Consider the following 13138-nt stretch of genomic DNA (forward strand, 5'->3'; position numbering starts at 1 on the left):
AAACTTAACTTATCAATACCCTGTATCACATGACTAAACCTATATCACATGACTAAACCTGTATCACACGACTAAACCTATATCACATAACTAAACCTATATCACATGACTAAACCTGTATCTCATGACTAAACCTGTATCTCATGATTAAACCTGCATCTCAACGAAACCTGTATCACATAACTAAACCTGTATCACATGACTTAACCTATATCACACGACTAAACCTGTCTCACATGACTAAACCTGTATCACATGACTAAACCAATATCACAAGACTTAATCAGTATCACATGACTAAACCTGTATCACATAGCTAAACCTGTATCACATAACTAAACCTATATCACATGACTTAATCAGTATCACTCGACTAAATCTGTATCCCATAACTAAACCTGTATCACATAACTAAACTTGTATCACATGACTTAACCTGTATCACATGATTAAACCTGTATATTGTGACTAAACCTGTATCACTTGACTTTACCTGTATCACATAATTAAACCTGAATCACATAACTAAACCTGTATCACATGACTAAACCTGTATCTCATAACTTAACCTGTATCTCATAACTAAACCTGTATCACATGACTACACCTGTATACCATGACTAAACCTGTATCACATGACTAAACCTGTATACCATGACTAAACTTGTATCTCATAACTAAACCTGTATCACATGACTAAACCTGTATCACATGACTAAACCTTTATCTCATAACTAAACCTGTATCACATGACTAAACCCTATATCACATAACTAAAACCTGTATCACATGACTAAACCTATATTGCATGACTTAACCTGTATCACATAACTAAACCTATATTGCATGACTTAACCTGTATCACATAACTAAACCTATATCACATGACTTAATCAGTATCACTTGACTAAATCTGTATCACATAACTAAACCTGTATCACATAACTAAACCTATATCACATGATTGAACCTGTATATTGCGACTAAACCTGTATCACTTGACTTTACCTGTATCACATGATTAAACCTGAATCAGATAACTAAACCTGTATCACATGACTAAACCTGTATCTCATAACTAAACCTGTATCACATGACTTAACCTGTATCACATGACTAAACCTATATCTCATAACTAAACCTATATCACATGACTAAACCCTATATCGCACAACTAAACCTGTATCACATGACTAAACCTATATCACATGACTAAATCTGTATCATATGACTAAACCTGTATCACATGACTAAACCTGTATCACATAACTAAACCTATATCACATGACTAAACCTGTATCACATGACTAAACCTGTATCACATGACTTAACCTATATCACATGACTTAATCTGTATCACATGACAGACTGACAGGCTTAACTTAACTGTATTTGGTTTTCAAATACAAGCAACAATATTCTAGCGAGAGACTGTCAGAACATTGAATTTAATGCAAAGACATACTGTTGGTAAAAAAATGAATGTTGTCAAATAATTTCTTATAATTTTAAGTCCAATTATTGTAAATTTAAAACAGTCAAATTCTTTAAAGGTTTGTGATTTTTAAAGATACATAAAAATGTTTTTTTAGGATTTTTTGCTGGAATTAGATACTAATTTTTTTTCCTTGGAAAGTTAGAAAAATAGATGTGTTATCTGAGAGTCAGTGCAAGAATTGTTTACTAATTTAATAACAATCAATTATTCATTCAGGCCGACAATATTTACTTGACATTTCAGATTTACTTATATGTTACTACAATGCCTTTTAACAATTATGGAGATTCCTAATGAGAACTTATGCAAAAACACACCTTAATATATGCCAGATGGTGTTTTCAACCATTGTTTAGGGTAAAATGGACATATTCAATATAACTTAAGAATAAAATGTAAAAGAGGGATGCAAGATACAAGAGGGTCAGTCAAACTCATAATTCGAAAATAAACTGACAACGCCATGGCTAAAAATGAAAAAAAAGAAACAGATAAACAATAGTACGCATGACATAACATAGAAAACTAAAGAATAAGCAACACGAACCCCACAAAAAACTAGGAGTGATCTCAGGTGCTCTGGAAGGGTAAGCAGATCTTGCTCCACATATGGCACCCGTCGTGTTGCTTAAGTGATAACAAATCTGGTAAATAGTCTAATTCAGTAGGTCACATTCATGAAAGGGAAGGGGATTGTAGTTACGATTATAGGAACATATCCGATATCATTTGTAAAACGGTTATTCCATAACGGTCAACCAACTCGTGATGGCGTCCGTAAAATTTACAAAGAGATGATTTCAACTTCACCATTTGGAACTCTTGGTTTAATAGCTTCCTTGTGAGCAGAAACCCTCTATCAAGAAAATCATGATAGGAAATGCAAGCACGGGAATATCGTATCAATTGGGAGATATATACCCTGTATGCAGGTGCTACTGGAATGTTGCTACTTAGAAATGGAAAGTTCACAATTGGAAAGCTGAAATCATCTCTTTTGTCATAAAGTTTTGTTTTCAACCGACCCTCATTGTCAATTTCTAGATGTAAGTCAAGATATGAGGCCAACTTAACTGTATCTGTAGTATCCTTTATCTCTAGTTCGATGGGATAGATGAGTTCAACATAGTCACCAAATTTTGAATTATTTAGTGAAAGAACATCATCTATATAGCGGAAAGTAGAGTTAAAGGATATTGCTAACTTCTTGTAACTGTGAATACAAGCAATACTTTGACGGATCATGCATGTACCCTGGCTGTTTCAATGGTGTAAATATAAGAAATTTAACAAGAGGAAAATGTTGGGGCCTTAAGCCAACTGAAACTACTTTTCCTTTGTATATATATACACACAGAATTCTTTTTTGTTACTTTCTAGAGGTGTGCCTGAGACTTAGGTTTTATATATACTTCTATATATATACAATTTATGAAAACTGTTGTTTCTTATTTGTGTTTGTAACTATGTATACTTGTTGTTTATTATATTTGTAAAAAAATATTATAACGATATTATATTATGCTCCTTGTGAGCCCATTTGATGGAAATAAAGCATCTTCTTATCTTATATAAAATATTTACCTCTGTTTTGCCATCTTTCAGTCCCCTTGCCTGTGGTGAGATTAGAGCCAGTTCAAACTGTACTTTCTTTTTGAGCTCATCAGACATGGCATTAGCTTCATTAACCATGGGTAATAACTGAACAACCTCTTCTTGTAAAACAACATCCTCTATAAACATATAAATACTTTATGACATTAGCTTCATTAACCATGGGTAATAACTGAACAACCTCTTCTTGTAAAACAACATCCTCTATAAATATACAAATACTTTTACCAATAAGAGAGTATTATGTCATATAGTCCAAATACCATTGTCAATTCTTGTCGACTCTTCAACAAGACTAAAACCCTTTTCCCAATAGATTTTATTGTCTTTCTGTCAATATGTATAATTATTATCTGTGTTTAGATTAAAGTGCAACTTATTAAGTATTATCTATATATATTCAAAGCATTTAATATCCAAAACAACACATTTATGAAAAAAAGCTCATGATTGATCAATTGTTGTTTGCTTTACGCTGCATCAGCACACAAAGGCTATATTGTGGCGACAAAATCTTATGATTTTATGAAAATTGTGAATCTAATAAAAAGTGCAATGTGTAAATTTAAAATTCAAATAAAATCTTTTCATTATCTTTAACTTTCCTTAATGTACCTTCATGATAACATATTATATCAAATCATAAAGAATAACAAATAAGAAGAGTTCTTAATTATTACAGAAATTAATTTGAATGAGATAAAAACTTTTCATAGAGCATTTAAAGTGTGTTCAAAATATTGAGCTTAAATTTCCAAAACTATGTGCAGAAACACTACTGTGTGCCAGCCACACCATTTTGTAGGCAAAAAAAACTCACACTTTATAAACTAAATTTTGATGAGAAAGTCTGATATCTCACATTACAACTGATGTTAGTAAATTTCAGTGTTTAGTTTCTTATGTTGTGTTATATGTACTGTTGTTTTTCTGTTTGTATTTCTTGTTTAGCCTTATTGTTGAGTTTAAATGTCTCTCTGGTATATTTTGCCTTTCTTTTAATACATTGATTTTAATATATGACTTTATTTGTCTATGAATTGTTCGTTTTTTTAGAGATGTATTACAATGGTTTTTACCAAGCATGCCTTGAATGTCTTCTTATAAAATCTACTCATTTCAATGTAAGCTGTGAGTTAACATCCATATAGAAATCAGTAATACTAAGTTGCTCCAATTATGTATTAAACATTAAACATTATACGACAACCATGCCTAGTTAGGTGGAATTAATGAAAAAATATAACTGTAACTGTAATTTGCTTTTAAATATTAAAAAGGTTATCTGATATTATTAGTTACATAGTGTGTTAGTGACCCCATATATCTCGTATTTGGTCACTAGCACACCGAATAACGAATTTATCTGACCGACTATATACACAAGTGGTATTTTGACTAGCAGCCTATCAAAGTGATCAATTCTTCAATATTTAGTATTCAGATCCTATACTTTCATTTGTCTATACAGAAAACAAATGCTAATAATAACAACTTTTTAGCTTTTAATTTCTTTTTAGCTTTTGTTTTGAAAGGGAAGTAGCTCCATTATGCCAACAGTAACCAGGTGCTCCGCAGGGCGCAGCTTTATACGACCGCAGAGGTCGAACCCTGAACAGTTGGGGCAAGTATGGACAAAACATTCAAGCATGATACAGCTCTGAATTTGGATTGTGATCAAATTTTTGACATTACATGTTTTTTTTACACAAAACAAATGCCAATTAAAGATTTCTTCTTCAAACTTTTTAAATCTAAAATTAAATAGTTGACACAGCATAGGTTTCTGACACAGAATGAATGTGGTCTAATGAACTTAAAAGGTTTTTTTTGCCTTTGAGCAAATCACTATGCTGTTGAATATTAATCCTCTCAAAAAAATGTTTGAAGAAATTTTCTTTTTATTTATGAAATCTGAAATGAGAAAAATTTAACCCCCCCCCCCTTTTTTTTCACATCCCCGTTTCCCTTTTTCAAAACTGATATCAATTCAAATTTCTAATGGAGTTTGCAACAATAACTACTCATTTAAATACATCATAAAATATTAAGATGTAAAAAAACTGCTTGTTATCACTGAATGGTAAAGATTATTTAAATTTATCAGTTGGTAGTAAAAAGTGTATACACATTGTATATTGTATATAACAAAGATTTAAGTTGATTCTGGACAAAGAAAGATAACTCCAATTAAACAAAATTCTTGCTATTGCACAAATAGGATATTTCTTGCTTACTATTCTGGACAAAGAAAGATAACTCTAATTAAAAAAAAATTTGCTATTTCACAATATTGTGCAATTAGATATTTCTTGCCATTGCACAATACTGTGCAATTGAAAAGACTTGCTATTGCACAATACTTAATATAATAATTTTAGATCCTGATTTGGACCAACTTGAAAACTGGGCCCATAATCAAAAATCTAAGTACATGTTTAGATTCAGCATATCAAAGAGGCCCAAGAATTCAATTTTTGTTAAAATCAAACTTAGTTTAATTTTGGACCCTTTGGACTTTAATGTAGAATTTGAAATTTGAAAACAGGACCAAAAATGAAGAATCTACATACACAGTTAGATTTGGCATATCAAAGAACCCCAAGGATTCAATTTTTGATGAAATCAAACAAAAGTTTAATTTTGGACCCTTTGGACCTTAATGTAGACCAATTTGAAAACTGGACCAAAAAAACTTCAATAATCAAGAATCTAAGTACATTTTTAGATTCAACATATCAAAGAACCCAACCGATTCATTTTTTGTCAAAATCAAACTAAGTTTAATTTTGGACCCTTTGGACCTTAATGTAGACCAATTTGAAAACGGGACCAAAAGTTGAGAATCTACATATACAGTTAGATTCGGCATATCAAAGAACCCCAATTATTCAATTTTGATGAAATCAAACAAAGTTTAATTTTGGACCCTTTGGGCCCCTTTTTCCTAAACTGTTGGGACCAAAACTCCCAAAATCAATACCAACCTTCCTTTTATGGTCATAAGCCTTGTGTTTAAATTTCATAGATTTGTATTTACTTATACTAACATTATAGTGCGAAAACCAAGAAAAATGCTTATTTGGGTCCCTTTTTGGCCCCTAATTCCTAATCTGTTGGGTCCTAAACTCCCAAAATAAATACCAACCTTCCTTTTGTGGTCATAAACATTGTGTTTAAATTTCATAGATTTCCATTTACTTAACCTAAGGTTATTGTGCAAAAACCAAGAAAAATGCTTATTTGGGCCCTTTATTGGCCCCTTATTCCTAAACTATTGAAACCTAAACTCCCAAAATCAATCCCAATCTTTCTTTTGTGGTCATAAACCTTGTGTCAAAATTTCATAGATTTCTATTAACTTAAACTAAAGTTATGGTGCGAAAACCAAGAAAATGCTTATTTGGGCCCTTTTTGGCCCCTTATTCCTAAAATGTTGGGACCAAAACTCCCAAAATCAATACCAACCTTCCTTTTATGGTCATAAACCTTGTGTTAAAATTTCATAGATTTCTATTCACTTTTACTAAAGTTAGAGTGCGAAAACTAAAAGTATTCGGACGCCGGACGACGACGACGACGACGACGACGACGCAGACGCCAACGTGATAGCAATATACGACGAAAATTTTTTCAAAATTTGCGGTCGTATAAAAACTTGTTAGCTTTAATTATGTTTTATGAACTTATTTCAACCTTTCATAGTCAATTTCGTCATCTGTTGAATCTTATCAGATTTTTCCTCAACACGTGTTGTTGTTATAAAGGGTTGTGGCATCTTTTTTTGTTTTGAAAGGGAAGTAACTCCTTACTAACCCCTTATGGTTGCTAACCCTATATAGTAACTAACCAAGTTACACCATATATCAAATATACATAGTCACCACATGTAGACCATTAAGCAATCATATCCCCATAAATCTATTGGAGGTAAGATAAAACATAATATGTTGACATAAAGATATGTTGAGACTGTCAGCAGAAAATTGAAAAAAAACCACCAGACTATTAACATTGCTTATGAATTCAAATTTGCTAGACCATGAATTAGGGGGAGGGCTAAAAAGAATCCCTTAAATTGATTAGTATTCATAATAATGCAACTTTATCATTGATCTATCGCAGGTAAGTTCTTATCAAAGTCAAGCTGATTTTAGCAGAAACTAAACATTGAAAGTCACTGGATCAATATCTAAGGGGCAGGGCCTCAAAATAGTTGACAAACTTATATGTTCTGATACTGATACTAGTAATGTAACTTTAAAGGAACATAATAGATCTAGATCACAAGTAGAACTTATCAAACTAATTTTAGCAGAAATTTAACAATGGGTGATGCCTCTGCCACACTTTTCATGGTTTATGTGACATGTACTTTTTATTTTCATGTTAAATATGAAAATAGCTTTTTATGTTTCATGAGACATGTACATATACCCTTACAGATTATGTGACCTGTGTTTTTCTCATTTTTGTGCAATTTACTTTTCTTTTATGTGATATGTTCATTGTCTGATGACAAAATCAATTGTGTTAAACAGAAATAATGCAGTGATTTTGCTAGCGCTCGTCATTTTCGTATTTTACGAAAGGGTTTTCTCATTGACGAAAGTATTTCAAATCAATTTCGTCACTTAAATTTTGAAAGTGTAAAAAAAAAATCGCAATAAAAACTATAAATCTACCTGTCTTCATGTTTTTGACAAGTTTATGACCTCCAGGTAATTAGCATTTTCAACAGGTGTTACAAGTTGTGATTACAACCAATCCCCTTATCACCATCATATGGGTCACTTATCCGAGACAAGACAAGACAAGACAAGACAAGACAATATTTTATTTAAGTCTCACCTCTTCATTATATAAAACATACAAACAGTTGATAAAACAACATCATAAAACATACAAGAGCCACTCTAAAAAGATTATTAATTAACCCCATAATTGAATGACCATCATAATTATTTTCCAAGGAAAATCAGTCAGTCGGCATTTCAACAACCAGGAGTATAATTTCGTCATTTAATCAAAAATGTAACAACCCAGACAGTTCGCATTTGAATTTCAATATTTCCCAAACGATCACAATCTGAAGTTAGTTTGTCGTAGATTCGTCATTCGAAGGCATTTTCGTCATATTTGATTTACATTATCATCAAAAAATTTCGACAATTTACATTTAAAATAAAGAACTTTAATGTGTTTATTCAAAAAGTTCACGAGAAATGTTTTAAACAGGTGCTTTCTGTATTTTGTTCTACGCATGCGTGAAAGTATTCCTTTGACTATTCATAGACATTAAAAACGTAAAATACGAAATCATTTAGAATCATTTAAACGAGAGAGAAATATATATCTCTTACTAAAGGAATTTAAATCGAAAAATGATAATTTCCTGGTGAATCCGGACTCGTTTTGAATTTATTATCCACGTGTCACTTCCCATTTTCGTTTCATTTTAAAACCGAAAGTAGTAAACGTGATCTATTGTTGATTTGTTTACAACCACCTTTCAGTCATCATAATCGTTCCAAAAAAGATTTTATACATTTCCAGCTTGATAGAAATGATGTCCAAATATCGACTTAGACGTTTTATAAGGATAATGATTATGCAGTGAAATAATCATAGCAAATTAATTTCTGCTGTGATTCCTTGTTTTAAAAAAATAGAATCAAACTTTTGTTGATCAGGAATGACCCCTGGAACAAACTGAAGAGAAATTGTGAACTAAATTTCTGGATTCCATGTCAGAATCTTTCATAATAATGGCCAATACAGTCAAATCATACAATAACTGCCAATCATGCTGGTGCCTCAATCCCTTAAAATCTGACTAAGTCAAAAGATGAATCTAGTAATATACATCATTAGTTCATTGCTTTTACACAAAATAAGGTTGATTTTAATAGCGCGCAAAAGTGACTAAAGCCCTCAAAATCCTAGCTTAAACCCTGTAATGTATACAATATTAGTATGATTATTATCACACATTATACAATATTAGTATGATTATTATCACACATTATACAATATAAGTATAATTATTATCACACATAATACAATATAAGTATGAATATTATCACACATTATACAATATGAGTATGATTATTATCACACATTATACAATATAATAAAATTGAGAATGGAAATGGGGAATGTGCCAAAGAGACAACAACCCGCCCATAGAAAAAAACAACAGCAGAAGGTCACCAACATGTCTTCAATGTAGCGAAAAATTCCCGCACCCCGAGGCGTCCTTCAGCTGGCCCCTAAACAAATATATACTAGTTCAGTGATAATGAACGCCATACTTATTTCCAAATTGTACACAAGAAACTAAAATTAAAATAATACAAGACTAACAAAGGCCAGAGGCTCCTGACTTGGGACAATTGCAAAAATGCGGCGGGGTTAAACATGTTTGTGAGATCTCAACCCTCCCCCTATACCTCTAGCCAATGTAGAAAAGTAAACGCATAACAATATATCACACATTATACAATATAAGTATAATTATTATTACACGTTATACAATATAAGTATGATTATTATCACACATTATACAATAATATTATTATAAAATATTAATAACCTATTAACAAATTTTGATGCCAAACAGCTGATGCAAGATAATGTATGTACTTATACAGAATCAAAGTTAGATTTAAACAAGAATGTGTTCAAAGTACACGGATGCCCCACTTGCACTATCATTTTCCATGTTCAATGGACCGTGAAATCGGGTAAAAATCTAATTTGACATTAAAATTAGAAGGATTGTACTATAGGAAACATGTGAACTAAGCTTCAAGTTGATTGGACTTCAGCTTCATCAAAAAGTACCTTGACAAATAACTTTAACCTGAAACTCCCACTTTCATTTTCTATGTTCAGTGGACTGTGAAATTGGGGTCAAAAGTCTAATTTGGCTTTAAAGTCAGAAAGATCATAACATAAGCAACAAGAGTAATAAGTTTCAAGTTGATTGGACTTCAGCTTCATCAAAAAGTACCTTGACCAATAACTTTAACCTGAAACTCCCACTTTCATTTTCTATGTTCAGTGGACAGTGAAATCGAGTAAAAATCTAATTTGACATTAAAATTAGAAGAATTGTACTATAGGAAACATGTGTATTAAGCTTCAAGTTGATTGGACTTCAGCTTCATCAAAACCTACCTTGACCAAAAACTTTAACCTGGAGCAGGACGAACGGACAGACGAACGAATGAACGAACAGACGAACAGAGCCACAGACCAGAAAACATAATAACCCTCTACTATCGTAGGTGGGGCATAAAAATATGATTTCAGACAGCATATAATCTATCAATTGAAGCCTATGTATTCCCAACACTGTTAATCACTCTTATATAAAACACATAGTATACTGGAAGCTGATACAACAATTTCACAGGAATATGAAGTCAGAGTTTAAGATAAATACTAGATGCAAAGTAAATAGAAAAAAATGAAAGCAAAGAATGTTGTGACAAAGATAATAAATAATATTGCAGTGTGCTAATCTCCCTTTGTGCTCAGCTATAGTTATTGAAAAGGTATCTCCCTTTGTGCTTAGCTACAGTTATTCAAAAGTTATCTCCCTTTGTGCTCAGCTATAGTTATTGAAAAGTTACCTCCCATTTTACTCAGCTATAGTTATTGAAAAGTTATCTCTCTTTGTTCTCAGCTATAGTTATTGAAAAGTTATCTCCCTTTGTTCTCAGCTATAGTTATTGAAAAGTTACCTCCCTTTGTACTCAGCTATAATTATTGAAAAGTTATCTCCCTTTGTTCTCAGCTATAGATATTGAAAAGTTATCTCCCTTTGTTCTCAGCTATAGATATTGAAAAGTTATCTCCCTTTGTTCTCAGCTATAATTATTGAAAAGTTACCTCCCTTTGTACTCAGCTATAATTATTGAAAAGTTATCTCCCTTTGTTCTCAGCTACAGTTATTGAAAAGTTATCTCCCTTTGTTCTCAGCTATATATATTGAAAAGTTATCTCCCTTTGTGCTCAGCTATAATTATTGAAAAGTTACCTCCCTTTGTATTCAGCTATAATTATTGAAAAGTTATCTCCCTTTGTTCTCAGCTGTAGTTATTGAAAAGTTATCTCCCTTTGTTCTCAGCTGTAATTATTGAAAAGTTATCTCCCTTTGTTCTCAGCTGTAATTATTGAAAAGTTATCTCCCTTTGTTCTCAGCTATAGTTATTGAAAAGTTATCTCCCTTTGTTCTCAGCTGTAATTATTGAAAAGTTATCTCCCTTTGTTCTCAGCTGTAGTTATTGAAAAGTTATCTCCCTTTGTTCTCAGCTGTAATTATTGAAAAGTTATCTACCTTTGTTCTCAGCTGTAATTATTGAAAAGTTATCTCCCTTTGTTCTCAGCTATAGTTATTGAAAAGTTATCTCCCTTTGTTCTCAGCTATAGTTATCGAAAAGTTATCTCCCTTTGTTCTCAGCTGTAATTATTGAAAAGTTATCTCCCTTTGTTCTCAGCTGTAGTTATTGAAAAGTTCTCTCCTTTTGTGGTCAGCTATAATTATTGAAAAGTTATCTCTCTTTGTGCTCAGCTATAGTTATTGAAAAGTTATCTCCCTTTATGTTTAGCTGTAGTTATTGAACAGTTATCTCTCTTTTTTCTCAGCTATAGTTATTGAACAGTTATCTCCCTTTGTGCTCAGCTGTAGTTATTGAAAAGTTATCTCCCTTTGTGCTCAGCTATAGTTATCGAAAAGTTATCTCCCTTTGTGCTCAACTATAATTATTGAAAAGTTATCTCCCTTTGTTCTCAGCTATAGTTATTGAAAAGTTATCTCCCTTTGTGCTCAGCTGTAGTTATTGAAAAGTTATCTCCCTTTGTGCTCAGCTGTAGTTATTGAAAAGTTATCTACCTTTGTTCTCAGCTATAATTATTGAAAAGTTATCTCCCTTTGTGCTCAGCTATAATTATTGAAAAGTTATCTCCCTTTGTGCTCAGCTGTAGTTTTGGAAAAGTTACCTCCCTTTGTACTCAGCTATAGTTATTGAAAAGTTATCTCTCTTTGTACTCAGCTATAATTATTGAAAAGTTATCTCCCTTTGTTCTCAGCTATAATTATTGAAAAGTTACCTCCCTTTGTACTCAGCTATAATTATTGAAAAGTTATCTCCCTTTGTGCTCAGCTGTAGTTTTGGAAAAGTCATCTCCCTTTGTACTCAGCTATAGTTATTGAAAAGTTATCTCCCTTTGTTCTCAGCTATAGTTATTGAAAAGTTATCTCCCTTTGTTCTCAGCTATAATTATTGAAAAGTTATCTCCCTTTATGTTTAGCTATAGTTATTGAAAATTTATTTTTCCTTTTGTTCTCAGCTATAGATATTGAAAAGTTATCTCCCTTCTGACAAAGAATATTGACTTTAACTATTTTTTAACAATTGCTGGTTTTTCAATTTACAAAGCCTATTACATATCTGATCAAAAGACAAAAAATGTCAATGTTTTCTCATTTTTTCTTAATGAGTTCAATAGAAGAGTATGTTTGACAATTAAAAGAAATCTTTTAGCAACTTTTAGAAAAACATATGAATAGTCATATTAACTGATATTATTTAATATATATTTGATGTAACTATATCTAATTACTACCCTGAGTGGATTGTAACAGGGAACACCAGGAGGAGCTAGGACTCCTGACAGCTATATTAAGAAGACAATATTTGAAATAAATAATTAATTATGTTGTTAAAAAAAACAAAAAAAAAAACAACAAAAAGTTCTGAAGAATGATTAATTTTTTCTTTTTCCATTCCTTTTTCCATTTTTATAGTTACCCTCCTCTTCCTAGAGGGAGTTTAATATCTTTGTAAAAAACAGAATCATAGTGAGGCCAATTATTTTGTCCTTTTCAGGTTTTTTTCCACTTATAGTTTTCAGATGTATTATATAGACTAACAATACTGTCAAACTATTTCTTTATTTAGACTGACGTCAAACTATTTCTATCTATTTCAACCTCCAACAGTTGTTTATTTAAAA

The 13138-nt window shown here is 31.6% G+C and overlaps 1 protein-coding gene across 2 annotated transcripts in view; it reads right to left on the minus strand.

Annotated features, from left to right (window-relative positions):
- Positions 1-13138, minus strand: part of LOC139518132 (kinesin-like protein KIF28P) — a 66149-nt gene that overhangs the window by 15995 nt on the left and 37016 nt on the right. For both annotated transcript variants that reach the window (XM_071309823.1, XM_071309824.1), the window contains one exon: positions 3083-3231. In XM_071309823.1, the coding sequence (XP_071165924.1) occupies positions 3083-3231 (149 nt within the window). The remainder of the gene's footprint in view (positions 1-3082; positions 3232-13138) is intronic.

The sequence above is a fragment of the Mytilus edulis genome, chromosome 3 (assembly GCF_963676685.1).
Source record: "Mytilus edulis chromosome 3, xbMytEdul2.2, whole genome shotgun sequence".
NCBI lineage: Eukaryota > Metazoa > Mollusca > Bivalvia > Mytilida > Mytilidae > Mytilus > Mytilus edulis.